The sequence below is a fragment of the Miniopterus natalensis genome, chromosome 15 (genome assembly GCF_054644295.1).
Source record: "Miniopterus natalensis isolate mMinNat1 chromosome 15, mMinNat1.hap1, whole genome shotgun sequence".
NCBI lineage: Eukaryota > Metazoa > Chordata > Mammalia > Chiroptera > Miniopteridae > Miniopterus > Miniopterus natalensis.
This window is the reverse complement of record NC_142095.1, coordinates 45,374,372-45,393,045: the sequence shown is the minus strand read 5'-3', so window position 1 is coordinate 45,393,045 and position 18,674 is coordinate 45,374,372. Positions and strand designations below refer to the sequence as shown.

At 41.4% G+C, this 18,674-nt stretch overlaps 1 protein-coding gene across 1 annotated transcript; it reads left to right on the top strand.

Moving 5' to 3' along the window:
* Positions 1 to 1,449: 1,449 nt before the first annotated feature.
* PSMD6 (proteasome 26S subunit, non-ATPase 6) lies at positions 1,450 to 17,829 on the top strand. Its single transcript, XM_016223105.2, has 8 exons — positions 1,450 to 1,609; positions 2,308 to 2,513; positions 6,248 to 6,393; positions 6,653 to 6,872; positions 6,977 to 7,085; positions 11,963 to 12,131; positions 17,113 to 17,190; positions 17,621 to 17,829. Exons 1-8 carry the CDS (start codon positions 1,465 to 1,467, stop codon positions 17,715 to 17,717), a joined length of 1,170 nt encoding a protein of 389 aa, XP_016078591.2. The 5' UTR covers positions 1,450 to 1,464; the 3' UTR covers positions 17,718 to 17,829.
* The last annotated feature ends 845 nt before the right edge of the window (positions 17,830 to 18,674 follow it).

Genomic DNA, 18,674 nt, shown 5'->3' with positions numbered 1-18,674 from the left:
TGATATCACTCCATATTTATTGGCATGGAAAGATATCTCCACTATATAGTGGAACGAACAAAACAGTTTATAATGTACAAGTATAATATGATCCTATTAATATATCCAGGTGAGTTTCAGTGAAGCTAAATGTCTCTAGAATGTAAGTTCCAGGAGGACAAGGTCCCTAGTGCCTAGAACAGTGCCTGGTACTGCTTTGCAACCATGCAATAACGTTTGTTAAATGAATGAATGAATGAATGAATGAATGAATGATGTTTAGAAAATTCTTCACCAATAGTTTAACATTGTTGTTAGTGCTAGTAATTTTGTGTGTTCTTGATATTTTCTCTACCATTTGAATTGCCTTCAGAATGCTTATTTTATTTTAACCAAAACAGGTATGATATTAAAAACGTGGTAATGTCTACTGCTGGTGAGAATGTGGCAGCCCCAGATATATTCATTGGCTGTGTAAACTGGTTCAAACTTCTGGAAAATCATTTGATATTAAATATCCAAAAATCGCAAAACGTTTCTCCCTTTGGCCTATTAATCCTGCTAAGGAGAAAATGCAAACTGTAGAATGACTTATGCATCCACCAGTGTTTATCTCAGTGTCAGTATCAGGAAAACCACAGCCCTGGCCAACCTAAGGTGCAAGGAAGGAGGCAGGAGCCAGAGTAAACTGTGGCAAACCCACTAGACGGAATTTCACGTAACCACTACCAGCGCTGAGCCGCTGCAGCCACATGCACAAAAGGAGGCTGGAAATGCAGGCCTGCGGTGATTTAAATTATGCATAAACTACATGATCATGCTGTCATATCGAGGCTGGAATTCTGGGTGCCGTTCTCCTAGCACAGCGGGAGGATCATGAGTTTAGAGCTACCGAGGCTTTTTCCCCAGACATTTCCACACAGCTGCTACCAAGCTCGGTTGATCCTGTTCCCTAACCTCTCTGGGCCTCAGTTTTCTTATCTACAAGTGGTGCTGATAGTATTGAGAGGATGAAGATGAGAAGATGCACATAAAAAGGCCAAAGGCTAAGGAAGGGCTCCATAAATTGTGGTAGTTATTTTTATTTTTGTTGTTATTGTTATATTTTCAAAATCTTCAAAAGATTGTCAGCTCCTGTCAATTACAAACGAGATGGAAAGTAAAATAGCTAAAGAGGGAGGGCGGAAGAGGTGCACAGCATGGAACTTGGGAGCTGGGCCCCACCTCCGCGGGGACTCCCGCGTGGAGACAGAAGTGACAGCCAAGGGCCGCCTGGCGCCCGGGCGCGGGCCGGGCGAGGCGTTGCTGGAGGCGCCCAGCAGGGGGCGCTGCTGGGGGGAAGCGGACGCCGGGCCGGAAGCCGGGCTGGCGGCGGCCGGGCGCACTCGCCGACTCCTCCTCTGCTTCCGCGTCCGCCCCGGCCCCCGCCCCCGCCGTGGTCCTTCGCTGAGTCGCCGTCCGCCCGGGGCCGCCGCTGCCGCCGAGATGCCGCTGGAGAACCTGGAGGAGGAGGGTCTGCCCAAGAACCCCGACCTGCGCATCGCGCAGCTCCGCTTCCTGCTCAGCCTGCCCGAGCACCGCGGGGACGCGGCCGTGCGCGACGAGCTGATGGCGGCCGTCCGCGACAACAGTGAGGCCCGCGCCAGCCCCGTCAGCGGCCTAGGCCTGGGCGGCCGGCGCTCCGGGGCCTTTCCCGACGGGGCTCGGGACCCCGGGACGCCCCGCCCACGGGTCCTCCAGACCGGGCCTGGCTTCTCAGACCCTCAGGGCCTTGGTGCCTGTGGGGACTTCCAGCCTTGCTCTCGGCGGGGTCTGCCCGCGCCGGGCCCGTCCCTCCGCGAGCGGCCGGCGGGGAGGTGCTGGGGTGTTGAGCTCCGCGCCCGGCGCCGGACACGGGCTCGTGGCTCACTGCCATTGGCGAGGGGTCCTGCGCCGGGGCTCGTCCTGTGGGGGTTAGGCCCTCCGTGTGAAGGGGAGGTTTGGGGTCGGTTCCTGCCGTCCCTCGGAGCGTCGCTGGCCCTCGCCTGTGTGTCCTTGGACTCGTGGCTCTGTGTGTGCATGGACACGCTTACCCTTCCCCTTGCTTGGAGACTGGGCGTGGAACCCCAGCCGCGGGGAGGAAGCCGAGGCTTGCCCTCCGCGCAGCCCTAGCAGGGGCCCGCGGCGCCGGCATTGGCCCTGATGCCGACCTGCCAGCAGCAAGCGTTTGCGTTTTGCCCCCGCCCTTTAGGAGCGCGGCCCGGCTCCTTCCCGGTCGTGGGGAGGAGACTGACCCTGGTACGAGGGGTGCCCCACTCGTAAGTCACGTCCCTCTTTTTTGGCTTTTAGACATGGCTCCTTACTACGAAGCCTTGTGCAAATCCCTTGACTGGCAGATGGACGTGGAGTTGCTCAATAAGATGAAGAAGGCAAACGAAGAAGAGCTGAAACGTTTGGATGAGGAGCTGGAAGATGCAGAGAAGAACCTCGGAGAGAGCGAGATCCGCGACGCAATGATGACAAAGGCGGAGTACCTGTGCCGGATAGGCGACAAGGTGAGCAGAGATGACTTCCTCTCTCTGTAGTCTAGGACGGGCGCTGTTGTAGGTGAATAATGTATTTTGAAATCAGCTTCCTTTTTAAAAGGGTGTTAAGGTATTGCGCTCCCCTGAACTAGGGAATCAGTATAACAGTGAATAAAGAAAAAGTTAGTCCTGTTGCCACACCCGATGGATCACCTGCGCCACAAACAGCAGCCAGGTGTGTGTATTCTTCCTCATCTCTCTTCCAATAAAAACATGAGTGAACAAGCAGAGGTTCTTGGTTTTTTTTTTTAAGTGCTTTTACAAAATTGGGATCATTCTCAGTAGTTCACTTTTCTCACATATCTCGGTTGGGAAGCATTGGTTCTGGTGCTTTTTAAAAATAATTATTTATGCCCTGCGGGTGTGCTCAGTGGTTGAACGTTGACCCGTGAACCAGGAGGTTCGGCTCCAGGCAGGGCACATTCCTGGGTTGAAGGCTGGATCCCCAGTAGGGGGCGTGCAGGAGGCAGCGGATCCATAATTCTCTCTCATGGTTGATGTTTCTCTCCTTTCTTCGTCTCATTGAAATCACTAAAAACATTTTTAAAAAATAATTATTTACACAAGTAATAGTGTCCTTTTAAGACATTAAAACGAAGTTAATGTTAAAGCTGTAGTTGGTCTTTATTTCATACCTGCTCAAAGATAACCTTTCTTAGTTTTTATTGTTCATTTACAGGCATGTGTATATACCTGTAGTGATTAGGTAGTATTGTGTTTACATTTTAAGAAAATAAATGGTGTATTCTTACTGTCTTGTTTACTCTTCTCATTCAGCATTACTTCTGAGTCGTCTTCCCATGTTCATGTACATAAATCTTGCTCATTCTGGTTAACTGCTAGCTAATAGTCCATTGCATGGCTATGCTGTTGTTTACTAGCTATTGATGGACATGGATGTTGTTTTCACCTGTTTTTGCTGTTACTAGCTGCTGCTGTAAAAACATGCTTGTGTATGTATGCTAATATTTCTGTAGGGTAAATTCTGTGAAATGAAATTGCTGCGACAAGGAACAATTTTTATCTTAATACATATGGCCATTTTTTCCACAAGGCACCCAACCTAATTTATACTGCACTATCAGTGAGTGACAGGGATACCCAACAGTATTGGATCTTTACATTTTTAAAAAATTTAGTAGTTGTGTAATAGTGGTTAAGAGGATGGGCTTTGAATATCCTTAATTTTAAGTATTTAGATGACATGGTGTTAATATAAAATGATAAAACATTGTGGGCTCTTGGATCAGAGAGGTTCTGTTTCCCATTTCAGCAGTTATGATTTACTGGCCCCTCAGTGTCATCATTAGTAAAATAGGAATAATGATAGCTCCTACTTAGGAGGTTAAAGGTAGAGGTAAGCGCTTAGCCTAGCACCTGGCACAAAGTGCTTCAATATTAAATTTAAAACAAGGTTTCTTCTTCTGATTATACATTTAAGATTTGGTCATGGTAAAAATTTGGAAAATGCAAAATATTTTTTTAAAAAGCTAATGGTTTGTGTGTTTTTGAGGTTGTGTCTGTGGTTTGGTTTTAAAGAGGATACATTCATTATTACATAGGAATGAGAAACTTTTTTTTTGAAAAGCCAGATACATTTTTAAAAGGTCATGCTTACAGTAAGTAAATTATGTAGTCATGGAACATTGAAATAAAGTTGGATAAAAAGGCACACTGCAAAAGTTCAAGAGTAGAGAGAACAGAACTTTTTGGTTTGGTTTGTTTCTAATGTAGGCGTAAAGGGAAACAGGTGTTAAAACTACTTTCAGGTGCAGTTGTCTGTTAGTCGAAGCAGTTAGCACTGGCTTCTTTCTTCCCAATTCAAAGCAGTCCTTTCTTTCATTGGCTTCTGAGAATGTGTTTAGTCTTCCACCCGTGTGGAGGCAATACATCAGGGCCACTCCAGTGTTGAGATGGATGGGATCACCCAGTGGGTTCACCAGCTAAGATTAGAGTCAACCATAGTAGTAAGAATTTCTGAAGGCTTGGTTATCTTTGATCTGTCATCTGGGTGCAGCTCCCCAATGATACATGTTTTGGACAATTCTCTAGCATCTGTAGGGTGCCCAACGTCCTCAAAGTTGTGGCGCATCTGGATCTGTTGACGGCCTTATCCCATGGCTTGGCCATTTTGGAAAGTGGCGAGTTTCAGGCCCTGCAGACACCATCCCAACCAGTGGGAGCATAGTGTGTGTCTCAGTGAGCCAGGGCTGGGACATTGCCCTGAGTCGCATTGTGTCCTTGCCTGGCACCTGAGTGAGAAACTTAATACTTTTGACTCAGGCCTTGAATTTCAACAAGAACATGCTTGAATCAATATCAGGGGGGTTATAAATTGGTGATGTTCTAATATGTATGTTTTTCAAGTAGCATTCTAAAAAGAACAACTTTATTGTTTTGTTTGTTTTTTAGAGAGAGAGAAACATCGATTTTTGTTGTTCCACTTATTTAAGCATTCATTGGTTGATTCTTATATGTGCCCTGACTGGGGATCGAACCCACAACCTTGGCATATCGGGTGGACGCTCTAATCAGTTGAGTTAGAGCCCCTCCTGTGTTCTCTTTCTTTTTGTTGTTGTTATTCTTCACCTGAGGATATTTTTTCCATTGCTTTTCCAAGAGAGTAGCAGGAGGGAGAGGGAGAGAGAGAAACATCAATGTGAGAGAGACACATCAACTGGTTGCTTATTGGTTGATTGCTTCTCGCACACTTCCCAGTTACATGTCCTTGACTGGGAATCAAACCCTTGACCCTTTGGTGCGCAGGCCGATGCTCTAACCACCGAGCACACTGGCCAGGGCTACTCTGTTTTTTTAAATTTATAATTACTAAATAATGGACTTAATGGATTTTTATTATTGACCGTGTTACCACTGATTATAGTTATTCTTTATGGTGCTCAATTTGTTACATGGAAGCCTCTTCAAGAAGGCTTCTTTGTCCTTTTGACACCATCTCACTAGTCATAGAGCAAGATGCCACAGGTTCACCTGTTATTTTTTCTCTTCAAACACAGAATCATCTGTTTTTCCTGGGATCCCTGGTTTCTTTTAGTGGGGGATAGAAACCAAGATCTGAGTGCTGGGTGTGCCCATTGCTTCCCTTTTATAATTTATGAGCATAACTAGTAATTATATAAAACAAAGTGAGATGACATACTAGAAAGTACCAAGTATAAATACATGATTTTATCCATGTTCATGTTTTAAAGCAGTGGAAACATTTTATTACACAGTAAGTTACACAATGCTTTGAGGTAGAATTGTGCATTTAAATACCCAGTTGTATTCTAATAGTGACTAAGATAAAATTTACCCTTTAAGTGATATGAATGATAACTTACAGTAATTTTAAAGTAGTATAACTGTTAAAAGAGAAAAGTACTGGATATGTGGAAAAAAATATAGAAACAATTGTGAATAAATTATGAAAGTTTTTCCTATATTGTCTTCTAGATATGCTTGGACATAGCCGATGTATTTTTTTGTACTTTATACAAGTGGAGGATATAGTATAATGAACCCCTGTGCAATTATCACCCAGCTTCAACAATTATCAGTTCATGGCCATCTTGTTTTCTCTCTATTCCTACCTATACCACCCAACACTCCACCCCCCCTCCATTGTTAAGAAAATCCCAGACAGCTGATAGCTTTTGAAACTTTTAATCTTTTCTCACCTGTTGCCTTTGTTCTCTTGACAGGAGGGTGCTCTGACAGCCTTTCGAAAGACATACGACAAAACCGTGGCACTAGGTCACCGCCTGGATATTGTGTTCTATCTCCTTAGGATTGGCTTGTTTTATATGGACAATGATCTTATCACTCGAAACACAGAAAAGGCCAAAAGGTACTTGTTAGCAGTGGGGATATATTCCCTCTAAATTATGATGCTAAAAACAAGAAATTAATGTAAGAAATTTGTCTATTTTCTTCTTACTCTAATTACTACATTTGGTCAAATAATTGGTATATTTAGTAAAATATTTTCTTTAAATGTTCTTTTGGTTCAAGTTGTTAAAAGTTTTCTCTTTGAAAATAACACAAAACTTACAAAAAGTGGTATTGTCTGTTTCTAGATTGTGACCTTACTGATTTTTATTTTATAGCTTAATAGAGGAAGGAGGAGACTGGGACAGGAGAAACCGCCTAAAAGTGTATCAAGGTCTTTATTGTGTGGCTATTCGTGATTTCAAACAGGCAGCTGAACTCTTCCTTGACACTGTTTCAACATTTACGTCCTATGAGCTCATGGATTATAAAACCTTTGTGACTTACACTGTCTATGTCAGCATGATTGCCTTAGAAAGACCAGATCTCAGGGAAAAGGTAATGCCTGAATCTTTAACATTCATGTTTAAAGATGATTTTGTGCTTTTCTAACTTAAATATACAAAAATCACTAAAGCATAGTGTTTTTTTTTAATTCTTAGGTTATTAAAGGAGCAGAGATTCTTGAAGTGTTGCACAGCCTTCCAGCAGTTCGGCAGTATCTGTTTTCACTCTATGAATGCCGCTACTCAGTTTTCTTCCAGTCATTAGGTAGGGATAGAGTGGCTCATTTTGGTTATATGTCTTCATCTTAATTCTGATCCTGTTGTCAGAGAACCTAAGATGACTTTTCACATGTATGAGAAAAATAGTGTGCAAATAGCTGTAGGTCTTTGATCAGTATGGCTTTTGCCCATTTTTATTTAGGGGGGGTTAGCAGACTGGCCTGTTTTTATACGGCTCAGGAGGTAAGATAATGCTTTCATTGTTAACGGGTTATTAAAAGAAGAAAAGAATGTGTGACAGAGACCCAGTGGTTCTCATGGCTCCAAGAATTTAGTGTCTGGCCCTTTGCTGAGGAAGTTGGCTGGACCCCCGGTTGAGTCCTAAGGGAGTGTAGGGCAAAGTGAGCAAATGATTCTAAATACTGAGTTTTATAGGGAAAGGTGGGGGGAATCCTGAATTTCCTAATGGGAAATTGAGTCTTGAATTCAGCAATGGGTTATTCTTTATGCAATAGCTAAATCTTTGTGCTGATTTGCAGATCATTCCCAAGGGCTGTAGGCTGAGAAAATAATCTGTTGAAAATACTTGTGGTATTCCTCCAAAGCTAGTTTACAGTGATCCTACCTATATAAATGTGCTTGTTTTTCCTCTTGTCCCCCCTCCTTCCCAGCCAGGCCATTTGGTTTCCTATTGATGAGCACAAATTGCTAAGATGATAAAAGAATTAACTTGCATCAAGTCAATCCAGGGGTCCTTCCCAAATATTTTTCCTAAAACTTAACTTGCCATTGACATACTTTTCTTGTTAATGCTGCACATTTCAGAAAGTGTTTGGTTAAATGGTTAGTAGCATTCACACAATTGGGGTGGGACGCACTCCAAATGTGTTTATGGAGTGCTCTCTTGCTGCATAAATGTTAGGCTGCTTTATGAGAATTCATACTTTTTACCTCATGTAATGTGGGAACAGAGTTCTAAAGGCATGCTGAAGTACTTGCTCGGCCTTCTTGTGCATGCACAGATGCGTTTGCCTACGAGGTTATATTGCAGAATTGCTCTTCTACCTGCCTCATGCTTCTGGATCTCCTGGTCATTACTCTGCCCAAATGTGGAGCTTTTCTCTCTTCAGTCAGAACAAATACTTTCTCTGCACTTCTTATTGAGATATAAATTGCATACCCTAAAATTTACCATTTTAAAGTATAACTCATTGGTTTTAGTATGTGGACAAGGTTATGCAACAATTACTACCAATTCCAGAACATCTCCGTCACCCCAAAAGGAAATCTGTCTGCATTAGCAGTGACTTCCCATTCCTCCCCTACCCCCTGGCAACCACTAACCTTTCTATCTCTGGATTTGCTTATTCTGGACATTTCATGTACGGCCTTTGTGCCTGGCTTCTTTCACCTAGTACAGTGCTTTCGTGGGCCATCTATGTTGTAGCACGTATCACATCAGTGCTTCATTTAGTTTTATGGCTGAGTGATATTCCATTGAATGGTTGTACCGCATTTTGTTTATTCATTAGTTGATGGACATTTTTATTATCTCCAGTTTTTGGCTATTAGAAATATATTATAATGAACATTTGTGTACAAGTTTTTGTGTGAACATGTTTTTGTTTCTCCTGGGAATACACCTGGCAGTGGAATTACTGGGTTATGTGATAACTCTTTAATGTTTTGAGGAACTGCCAAACTTTTCCAAAGCAACTACACTATTTTACGTTCCCTCCAGCAATGTGTGAGAATTCGGATTTCCCCACATCTAATACTTATTATTGTAGCTTTTTAATTAAAGGCATCTTAGTAGGCGTGAAGTCATATCTTATGATTGTGATTTGCATTTCTCTGATGACAAATGATTTTGAGCATTTTTTCATGTGCTTAAATGCCTCATTTTTAAAACGTAGCATATTTTGTGATTTTTTTTTTTTTTTAGAGTTTGTCTCCTCTGCTAACTAGAGTTATTGGGAGTTATTATGTTTTTTATATTTGTAGTGACCCTGGCACAGGCTGGTATGTTACTGAGTGCTCTGTGTAAATGTCTATTGCATTAGTTAAAGTAATTTAAGAGAGACCTGGCCGGCTAGCTCAGTTGGTTAGAGTGTTGTCATGACACGCCAAGGTTATGGGCTCGAACTCCAGTCGGCACATACAAGAGACCACCAATGAATGCATGAATAAGTGGGATAACATATCACTGTTTTTCTCTCTCTCTTCCTCTGATAATATAATAATAATAATTATTCCATAGAAAGGGGGAGATGTTATCCTAGTATAATGAAATTGATGGCTTTTGGAAACTTCTAAATGGGTAGGACATTAACCTCCTTCCACTTCTTCCCATCACTGTGAGCAACCTTTCATTTCAACACTTTCAGATGAAACTTTTTATTTTTACCAATTTATACATTTCCCAGATATTTTAAATGAAGAAGACAGGATAGTTAAATTACTTTTACATGACCGAGTCATCTATTTGCATTATTTATTGTTTTTCCCATAGTGAGACACTAGGGTTTATTTGGTTTTGTAAGACTGCTTCTCCATATATTCAGAGACTGTGCTTTAAAATATTTCATATGAAAAAGGAAATAGCACCTTTTTTAGGTAATACCTGATTATTTAAAAAAATTAAAAATAAACTGAGAAAGCGAGAGGTATTGTATCCCATCCTATCCCCAAATCCATATACATGTTTACTCACACACAACATTCTCCCAGAGATAATCATTTTAAGATTTTGTTACATACTCTTCCAGACCATTTATGTGTACTTTAAAGAACAAAACAACACAAAACCCCCCAAGGTTCTATGTACACGTGGAAAAACTTCAAACAGTGTCATGTATAGAAGACGACGACCTTCTCTACTCTAACCTTCAGTTGCCCGGGTCCTTTCTCTAGAGAACTGCCGCTAGCAGGTTTCAAGTGTGTCCTTCAGGGGCAATAGTATCTGGAGATACAGAAACACCTTTAAATATGTGAATGTATTTTACATGCTGCTTTCTAAGTAGCTTTTTGTTTCTCCACAATTTAATGTGTTTATCTTTTCATGTCACTATACAATAGGTGGTCATTGAGTCAGTAAGTATTTTTAAGTGGCTCTCATTTAACAGGCACTGAGTATGTGTGTAGTGGCAGATAGTACAGGTGGCGTTTCTTGTAGCTCCCGTTTGTTTTAAGGACCTCCTACTACATTATATTAGGTGTGCCATACGTTACCCTCTACTGATAAAAAAGTATGTCCAATTTTTCCCTGTTATGAGCAACCTTGTCTTGAACACTCATGTCCAATGCATCTTTTCTACTTTGGCTTGTTATTTTCTTAAGAAAAACTTCAAAAAAATGAATTTTGCAAAGGGTAAATACATGTTATGGTGATCATTGTTGCTCTCCAGATACATTGTGCCAGTTTACATTGACACAGTCTCTGCTTCTCTCACTTCAGTGTCACTTGAGTCTGTCCTCCCCCCATGCCTTTAGCCACTTTGAGAAAAGTAATTTCATTGATGTTTTATGCTTTTTTTTTTGTTTTTTGCACCAAGGATAGTTTTCTCATTGAACTTTTTAAGTCTTCTTTTAAATGGCACATAAAAGATAGACGAAGGTATTTGATGTTGGGAAATAGTTTTCCCCCATCCTGTTCTGGAGCTTTTTTTTGCCATATTTTTTCCAGTTTTATTGACATATAATTGACATAACACTATCTATTTAAGGTGTATAACAGCGATATTTATGTTTTTCTTTTCTTTTTTTGTTAATCCTCGGATATTTTCCCACTGATTTTTAGAGAGTGTAAGGGGAGGGGGGGCAGGGAGAAGCATCGATGTTAGAGAGAGACATCGACTGGTTGTCTCCCGCACGAGCCTGCAACCCAGGTGCACGAGGCTGATGCTGCAACCACTGAGGCCACAGCGGCCACGCTCATATATTTCTTTCATTAGTGAGAATGAGCGTCATCTCATGTTTAGGGCCATTGATCTCCATGTTGACTATTTGCTTCTTGCCACGACTTTAGAGCCTCATCCTTTGTCAGACCTTTCAGTGCTGCCCGCCCTAGACGTGGCCATTGCCCTTTCTCTGTCTTCATTCTGTCATCACATACATCTGGATGGTAATCATTCCCAAATTCCTGTTTCCAGCCTCAGACTTTCCATTGAGCACCAGACTGATGTGTAACCGTTTCCTTGATGTCTTCACCTGCTGTCTGATAGGTGAATCCTCTTGAACACTGCCAATCCCCCTCCTTCCACCCCAAACCCACCTCCAAAAAGAAAACAAAGCCTGCTTCTCCAGGAGTTTTAATCTTGTTCAATCCAGAAACACAAGTATATTCTTGATTCTTTCCTCTCACCTTCCACATCCCTGTCACTGTCTCCCTGTTACATCTTGAATCTGTCCCCCGTGGTGTTCTTGAGCTTAGCCAGGCTCTTCCTGCCTCGGGACCTTTCTGTCCTTTACACTGCTCTGTATCTCCTGCGCTCTGCTTGGCCGGCTCCTCAAAGGTCTTCCCTGTCTACCTCAGTCCAGGGGAGGCCTCCTAGTCACACTCCTCATGTCACTGTGTTTTCCTTCACAGAACTTAGTAGTCTCGGAGAGTGCTTGTTATTTGTTCACCTCTCTGCTGTTTGAAAATGTAGTTTCTGTGGCAGCAGGGATCTTGTGTTTTGGTTTACTGCCCGATCTTCACTGTTTAGAGCATTGATAGGTAGTATTTATTCTGTAAAATAATTTGTACTTGTGTGAGTTGCTCATTAATATCCTATTACATTTTACTGTTCAATTAATCTTTTTCTTATTGACTTATAAGAGCTCTTTATAGATTAAGGCTATTAATTCTTATCGTGTGATAAACATGTCCTGCAGTTTATCTGAAAGGGAGAGTCTCGTAATTTGTCCCGTTGTTTATTGCAGCTATTGTGGAACAGGAAATGAAAAAGGACTGGCTGTTTGCTCCTCATTATCGGTACTACGTGAGAGAGATGAGAATTCACGCATACAGCCAGCTGCTGGAATCATATAGGTCATTAACCCTCGGCTATATGGCAGAAGCCTTTGGTGTTGGCGTGGAATTCATTGATCAGTAAGTTTAAATAACATCATGTTAACTTATTTTTTAAAGTTACTTTTTGATGTGTGAATTTGTACATTTTCTCCGTTTATGTTGCTTCCCTCAATTATTAAAAAAAAACCTAAGAATTTTTCTTAAGATTATCAAAACAGTTGTATCTGTCATCTCTGCCTTCATGATGTGCCCCTTCTGTGAACAGAGTTGTAGAGAGGGTGAGTGATGTTGCTGTTACCAGAGTGGTCTTCAGCTCCTTTCTGGACCACACTGCCATGACCGGAATGATGCTTAGCACTCTCTCTTATAGTTCACATTAGGTCATATTTCCTCCGATAACGCCTTCCAGTTTTTAGGTTGCTGCTGCAATTCTGGTCAAATTGGTTGTTAAATGTGCTTGTAGCCCTTGAATGAATGATTCCTCAAATACTAAACCATAACAGTACGATTCACATTGTTTTAGATCGCTGTGCATTTTTATTCTAGTTGTAGAGGAGAGATGGCAAGTAAGCAAGTAAATATATAAGGTAATTTCAGATAGAAATGAGTCTACAGAGATAATAAAATGGAATAGAAAGATGTGTGTTGCTGCAGCCATAGTGGTGATGGGAGGAGAGGGGTGGCTGTTGGAGAGTTTGTGTAGGGCCTGGCACAGGCCATGGTAGGGAGCTTGGGTTTCAGTGTCAGTGCTATGGGGAGCCACTGGAGAATTTTAAGCGTGGGAATGATGTAATTTTGTGCTTTGGGGAGACAAGTTGGGCTGTTCGGTAGCTCATGGAGATGTTACGGTGGCTTGGATGAGGGTAGTGGAATGAATGAGAAGTAGACATTCAGAATGTGCTTTTATTTTTTATTTTTTTTTTAAAAAATATATCTTTATTGATTTCAGATAGAGGAAAGGGGAGAGAGAGAGAGAGAGAGAGAGAGATAGAAACATCAATGATAAGAGAGTCATTGATTGGTTGCCTCCTGCACACCCCCGACTAGGGATCAAGCCTGCAGCTGGGGCATGTGCCCTGACTGGGAATCGAACCCAGATCGCCTGGATCCTAGGTCAATGCTCAACCGCTGAGCCACACCCAGCTGGGCTGTGCTGTCTTTTAAATGTTCATGATGTAGTTTTCAGTTGCCCACTGAAAAAAAAGTGGTGTTTATATAGTTGTTTTAAGTGAAGCTGCATTTCACTTGTATAAGACCATTTTCTTTTTAGTAGTGTTTTTCCTGATATTTTATGAAAAATTTCAAACATGCCGAAAATTCTGAAGAATTCCACAGTGAATTCCCATATAACCTTGATTCTCTAATTAACATTTTGTTATGTTTGCTTGATCACGTATCTGTTCATTTTATTTTTTAACTACTTGAGTAAGTTTCAGACTCCATTTTATCCCTGAACACTTTAGCATGTATGTCAGTATTTGTTTATGGGTTTGTTTTGAGGTCATAAGTGCATTCAGTGAAATGCACAGATGTTCAGTGTAACCCACACTCCTATGGGAGCCATCACCAGAAATACCCTCTTCCTTCAAAGAAAAAGGCAGTGATAGCAATTTTTCTGTTTTAAAAATGATCTTACCAAAGAAGGCTGGTATCCCTAGGTTGGTTTTGTTGTTTCGTTTCTGAATTAACTAGTCTGTGAGATTTGTCTGGTAACCACAAGAGTTGGTTACTAGGATGGGGGGTGGTCATTATGAATGGTTTTCATGAATCAGTAGAAGAAGTGAGCAAGTGCATGAAAAAGGAGGTTGGCCGTCTTCTCATTCTAAGTCTGCCACTAAAGAGCTGCAAGGCCTTGGTTAGGTTCTGTCTCATCCTCAGTTTCCTAACTGCGATGTGGAGGGTAAAGCTGTCACTAATTGTGGGCAAAGTGAGGCTCAGATTTAGCATGACCTCTGAAGCAGGACAGTGCCAATTAGATACGCTGCAGTGTTCTTTAAGTCATTACAGTGACATTTGAAGTCAAGGCAGGTGGCACATTTCAAGGTAGGTGGTATATACAAGGAAGGTGGTATTTGAATTGTTTTGTTTTTTCCTTCATTTTCTAAGACCAGCTCTAGAGACAGAATTTGTACCACTCGGCTCTAATTATTGTTACCTAGAAAGGCTGTGTTTTACATTTATGGTACCTGCTCAAGTCTGGGTTTTCATGGGTTCTTTTTTCCCCTCCTGAAAAGCTTATTTTAGGTGAAATCCTTTTTTTTAAATGGGCTGATTTAGTAAGTTTGAACAGTAATTTACATCAATCTTCAATTTATACTTCCTTAAGCTCAGTCAGATACTGTTGGAAAAGGGAAGGGGCCATTAGTTGAGTCAACACTCCTTATGTTGACACGTTGAAGGTTAGAAATCATGTCCATGGGCTGTGTTCCACAATTTTGTTGGTAGGTTTTTTGTTTGAAACTTGAGATGCATATTTATTCTAGAGGTTCTTTTTATTCAGTCAATACTCAGTTCATCGTTACTAGACATCTGTGCATGAGGCACCATGCTGAGAGCTTGGAGCAAAGCAGAGGCTGGGGGGAGATGAGTGATCTTGGGATATGTTTGATTAGCACATAGGGAGATGAGAAAAAGGTAGTTTGGATCTAAAGCAGGGAATGGACTTCAGTGCCAAGTTAGGGCGTTAGGAATTAAACTTTGTTGTAATCAGAAAGGAAGCTGTGCCCAGATTACTCTAGGCACTCAGAGTTCAGAATGAGCGTAACTGGAGTCAATATTTTATCCAAGTGCCTGAGAAATGGACACATCCACAGATGGCTTCTTGTGGGCCAATCTGGATGTCATTGCATATTTAGAATTTTTATAGGAAGTGATAGATCAAAAGGGCTTTACAGGTGGAAGAAAATAGCACATAAATTTGGGGATGTGTTTGAAAAACAAGTGGCCTAGTTGTACTGGATGGAGAGTGTGGTGGGATGTACAGGGAAGTCCACTGAGGTAAGCCTAGAGGGTACCAGGTTGGATCTAAAGCAAGGTACTCGGTGCCGTACTAAGGAGCTGGAGTCTCTCCTAGGTCTCCATTTACCCCTGCCTAAGCTGGCCTGATGATAATGGGGTGGAAAGGAGCTTCCGAATTGTCAGCTTGGGTGTCAGCAATGGGGCTCTAAGAGCTGAACAGTAGGTCTGTGCTCAACAGAGGGCATTCTTGAGTCAGTTTGCTTGTAGTCAAATCCAGTGTCTTTCTCTGCATCTGGCTGCCTGGTATCTTGTTCCTAAATCAGGACATCAAGATTCTTCTTTAGGGGTTTTCTTCCCTGTTCTGTAGCTTTGGGTAGGACTAAGAGAGCTGGCGATGATTAAACTTGATTGTGTAATTTTTTCTGGGTACTTCAGTCCCAGAATAAGAGTTACAAATGGTTTTGGCAGCTGTGGTTTAGAGGTGCAACTATTTTCCTGGCACATGAATATAAGTGAGTTTAGGAACACTGCTGATCTTGTTTAATTTTTAGATTTTACCTAAACCACTCAGTTACATAACTCAAAAACTAGCAATTGAATGAAGGGATGGACATTGTAGCAATTGGATCAAATGTATTTTGATTGAATTGTAGAAATAAAGCATGCTATACAAACATGTTACCGTTTTTGCTAGTTTAGGATAACCTCTAATGTAAAATCTCAGTAGCATCACTTAATTCAAGGCATAGTGCATCTTTCACCAGTGACTGACCAGTACCAACGAGTTGTGATGTTGATCATTTCTTTTAAAGCATAAATCAAAGTAGCACACTCTACACACCATCTAATTGGAAGTCCAAGGCATGGTGTTTGCCGCTGACCTTCCTCTACAGTGCATTAGACTTTGTTCCACCTGGTCCAGTGGCATTTCATTGTAGCTTTAACTTGCAGTTTTAATGAGTGAAGTCTGTCTTTTTATGTATATCCTTTGCTCATGTTTTAATGAGTCATTTGTCTGATTTGTAGTATTTTCTAATTTATACTGCAAGTATCTTTTATTCACACTGTCTTTAGTTTTTAACTTGGTCTTGGTATTTCCTATGTAGAAATTCTCTTTGTATAATAAAGTTGATCCATTTTTCTGTGTGGTTTCTTAGCTCCCTCAGCACCATTTATGGATTAAGCCAGCCTTCCCCCATCCATTCACAGAGGCACGTTTGTTAGAAATCTGATTCTGAAGATTTAGCCCCTTTTCCGTTGATGTTGATGTGCTTGGATCAGGATGTTTTAGTATCTGGGAAGATCATCTGGTACATAATTTCTATTTGAGATCTGATTTTTCTTGATTAGGATGACACACTATAGGAATCTCTAAATTTACCACAATTCTAATACAAATAGATTTTTATTTTAAAGGAGTCACCTTTCTGTTTATTCTCATTAGTAGCATGATAGAGCTGTGTTCATATAGCTCTTGTATATCACTAAGCATTTACTTTTTCCCCATGTCATATAGTGATGGGGGACTGTCTTTGGGGAGTTTCACTGCTGCTGCTGGTGTTTAAGTGGCTGTCTTAATTAAGAGGTTTGGGTCCTGACTGGATAGAGAAACTCAGATGTACAGCAGATTAACCATCGGCTTTGCGTTCCTGGTGATTTGTTGTAGCGTCTTCTTTCCCTTCCTGCTCTTCAGGACTTTGAAGACCCTGCGAGTTGCCTGCTCCTTAACCATTTTGTTGAGGAAAGTGGGCAGTTGAGGAAGAGCCCCCAGTAAACCGTTGTTTTCCTGTTTCCCTAACTCAGTGTCTATCTCAGCACTTCTGCGGCTCTGAGGACTTGTTCTGGATGGTTTCGTTCTTTGACACCTACACACCATCTGAGTGTGAACCTCTGGGGTCATGTTTATTCTGAGATGACTTACTCTTTGGGGATAATCCTAGTTATACCCCGGAGATGATCTCAACTACTACATATTCAGTGGCTAAGGACTGATGGGAAATAAATGTTTCCTTGTAGGACAACTGAATCATGTATTGAGTCCACTTTCTACTTTTCTAAGATTCCTCTATAAGGCGGATGCTAAAGGCTTTTCTCTCAATAGGGAACTCTCCAGATTTATTGCTGCTGGAAGACTACACTGCAAAATAGACAAAGTGAATGAGATAGTGGAAACCAACAGGTACGTTTCAGTTTGTGTATCACTTGTAATACTCCCCCTAATAAGGGACATTATTCTTATTTTATTAATTTTTCCCTTTATTTTATTTCCAACACCGTTTATCCCCCCCCTTCCCGTGCAGTCCCCACACTGCTGTCCATGTCCATGAGTTGTTTTTCTTGTTTGCTCAGTCCTCTCCACCTCTCCCCAAACACCCTCTCCCCACTGAGCTGTCAGTTTGTCTCTGTTTTGCTTGTTAGTTCAGTTTGTTCATAGATTCCACATGTGAGTGAAATCATATGGTACTTGTCTTTCTCTTACTGGCTTATTTCACTTAGGATATTTCTCTTGGGGACATTCTTAAGCGCCTTCTTTTAAAAGTTGGTCAACTATTGTTACAGAGTAACGCGACTAGTAAATAATTCATTTTTTTTCTTGAATTTATTTATAGACCTGATAGCAAGAACTGGCAGTACCAAGAAACTATCAAGAAAGGAGATCTGCTACTAAACAGAGTTCAGAAACTTTCCAGAGTAATTAATATGTAAAACCATGTAAACAAAGGATTTCCTTTGGAGATAATTGTTTGGAATTTTTATAGCTTACTTCACTAGATGCCCAGTTCATCTGTATAAAATAAATACTGTGTTGTTTCTGCCAGTTTACTTTTTTCTTAAACATATCTACATTAAGTATAGGGTCTGGTAATGGCAAAACAATGTCACCTTTATGTCATTTAAACCTCTCTGGCTTATGGTGTGATGAGTTACAATCAGAGGCTACATAGTACCTGAGTTCAACTACTGCCTGCCTCATCGGTAAAACAGGGATAATTAATACAAGCCCATCATTTCTTACCTTTAAGCCTCCTGAATTTTAGAAAGAACAGTGTGTGCTATATACATTGTAGACCAAAATCAAAGTGTCTCCCACCTAGTGCACGAAAGACAGAAGATACATGTGTCATAAACTTTCTGTCAAAAACAGGTAACCATAGGAGATGAGAAGTTACTCTTTAGGAGGCTGCCATAAGCCTGAAATCCAGAACAAGCCAAGTCCAATTTCAGTTAACACAGGTATAAAAAAATCTATATAGATACTGGCAAAGGGTGTTTTTCCCCCCAGCAAACCAGAGCCCTAGTAATAGGGTACAAAGGGCTCTCTTCTACGGGGTATCAGAGCAGATCTCTCAGGTAAGGTGACATTGCAATAAAAAGGAGGGAGAGACCACGCAAACATCTAGGGGAAGAAAAAGTCCCTGGACGTTTTAAGCAGAGTAATGGTCCGATCTGACTTAACCTTGTGTCACTCAGCTGCGGGCCAGGTGATGGAGGCATGGACTATAGAGGAAGCTGGATTTGCCAAAAGGTCAGAATGGCGGGAAGGCTGAGAAAATGAGTCAAGGATGATCTCAAGTGTTTGAACGGTAACCTGGACAAGAGCAGTTTTGGTAGAGGTCAGTTTAGAGAATCGGAAATGTCATTTTGTGTAAAAGGAAGGGGAGA

Coding starts and splice junctions, on each gene's coding strand:
- PSMD6 (XM_016223105.2), top strand. CDS start 1,465: ATGCCGCTGGAGAACCTGGAGGAGGAGGGTCTGCCCAAGAACCCCGAC. Junction 1,610..2,307: donor GGCGGCCGTCCGCGACAACA/GTGAGGCCCGCG, acceptor TTTGGCTTTTAG/ACATGGCTCCTTACTACGAA. Junction 2,514..6,247: donor TGTGCCGGATAGGCGACAAG/GTGAGCAGAGAT, acceptor TTCTCTTGACAG/GAGGGTGCTCTGACAGCCTT.